At 35.6% G+C, this 886-nt stretch overlaps 1 protein-coding gene across 1 annotated transcript; it reads right to left on the bottom strand.

Annotated features, from left to right (window-relative positions):
- Positions 1-321: 321 nt before the first annotated feature.
- LOC110734841 (uncharacterized mitochondrial protein AtMg00810-like) lies at positions 322-886 on the bottom strand. The gene is made up of 2 exons (XM_021914984.1): positions 616-886; positions 322-458 (listed from the first exon to the last, which is right to left on the bottom strand). The coding sequence occupies exons 1-2, from the start codon at positions 884-886 to the stop codon at positions 322-324; spliced, it is 408 nt and encodes a 135-aa protein (XP_021770676.1).

Raw genomic sequence — 886 nt, forward strand, 5'->3', positions numbered from 1 at the left:
ATTTTGGAACTTCAGAAACAATCAAGCCAGCTTGATCATCCCAAGTTCCAATCTTAATTTCTCAAATCTTTCTCTGTTCAAGGGCTTGGTTAGAATATTTGCAATTTGATTTTCAGTTTGACAAAATTCTAACTTAATATTCCCTTCCTCCACATTATCCTTTAGGAAGTGATGCCTAATTTGGATGTGCTTGACCTTTGAGTGTTAAACTAGATCTTTAGAAATACATATAGCATTGGTATTATCACAGTAAATAGGAACACATTAAAATAAAATACCAAAATCTCTAACCTGTTACTTTATCCATAACATTTGAGAACATCATGCTGCTGCAGCTATATATTCAGCTTCAGCTGTAGATAATGCAACTGTGTTTTGTTTCTTGGAACCCCAAGATACTAAACACAGTCCTAAAAACTGTACCATACCTGAAGTGCTGTTTCTATTGACCAAGTCACCTGCATAGTCAGCGTCAGTAAAAACCATTTAATTCAAATGAGTCACTCCTAGAATAGAAGAGACCCAAGTCATTAGTTCCTTTTAAGTAACGAAGGATTCTTTTTACAGCTATCAGGTGTGACTGCTTTGGGTTTGCTTGGCACCTGGAACACAGACCTACACTAAAAGATATGTCAGGTCTACTAGCTGTTAAGTAAAGTAGAGAGCCAATCATACCTCGGTATATAGTTTGATCTATGCAAGTTCCAGATAAGTCTTCATCAAGCTTAGTTACAACACCCATAGGAGTTCTATTGTTCTTAGCATTTTCAAGCTTGTATTTCTTGATCAGTTCCTTTTTGTGCTTTTGTTGATGGATCATGATCCCTTCTTCAGTTTGCTTAATTTGCAAACTAAGAAAGAAATTTAACTTACCCATCATACTCAT

Source organism: Chenopodium quinoa, unplaced genomic scaffold (genome assembly GCF_001683475.1).
Source record: "Chenopodium quinoa cultivar QQ74 unplaced genomic scaffold, ASM168347v1, whole genome shotgun sequence".
Lineage (NCBI taxonomy): Eukaryota > Viridiplantae > Streptophyta > Magnoliopsida > Caryophyllales > Amaranthaceae > Chenopodium > Chenopodium quinoa.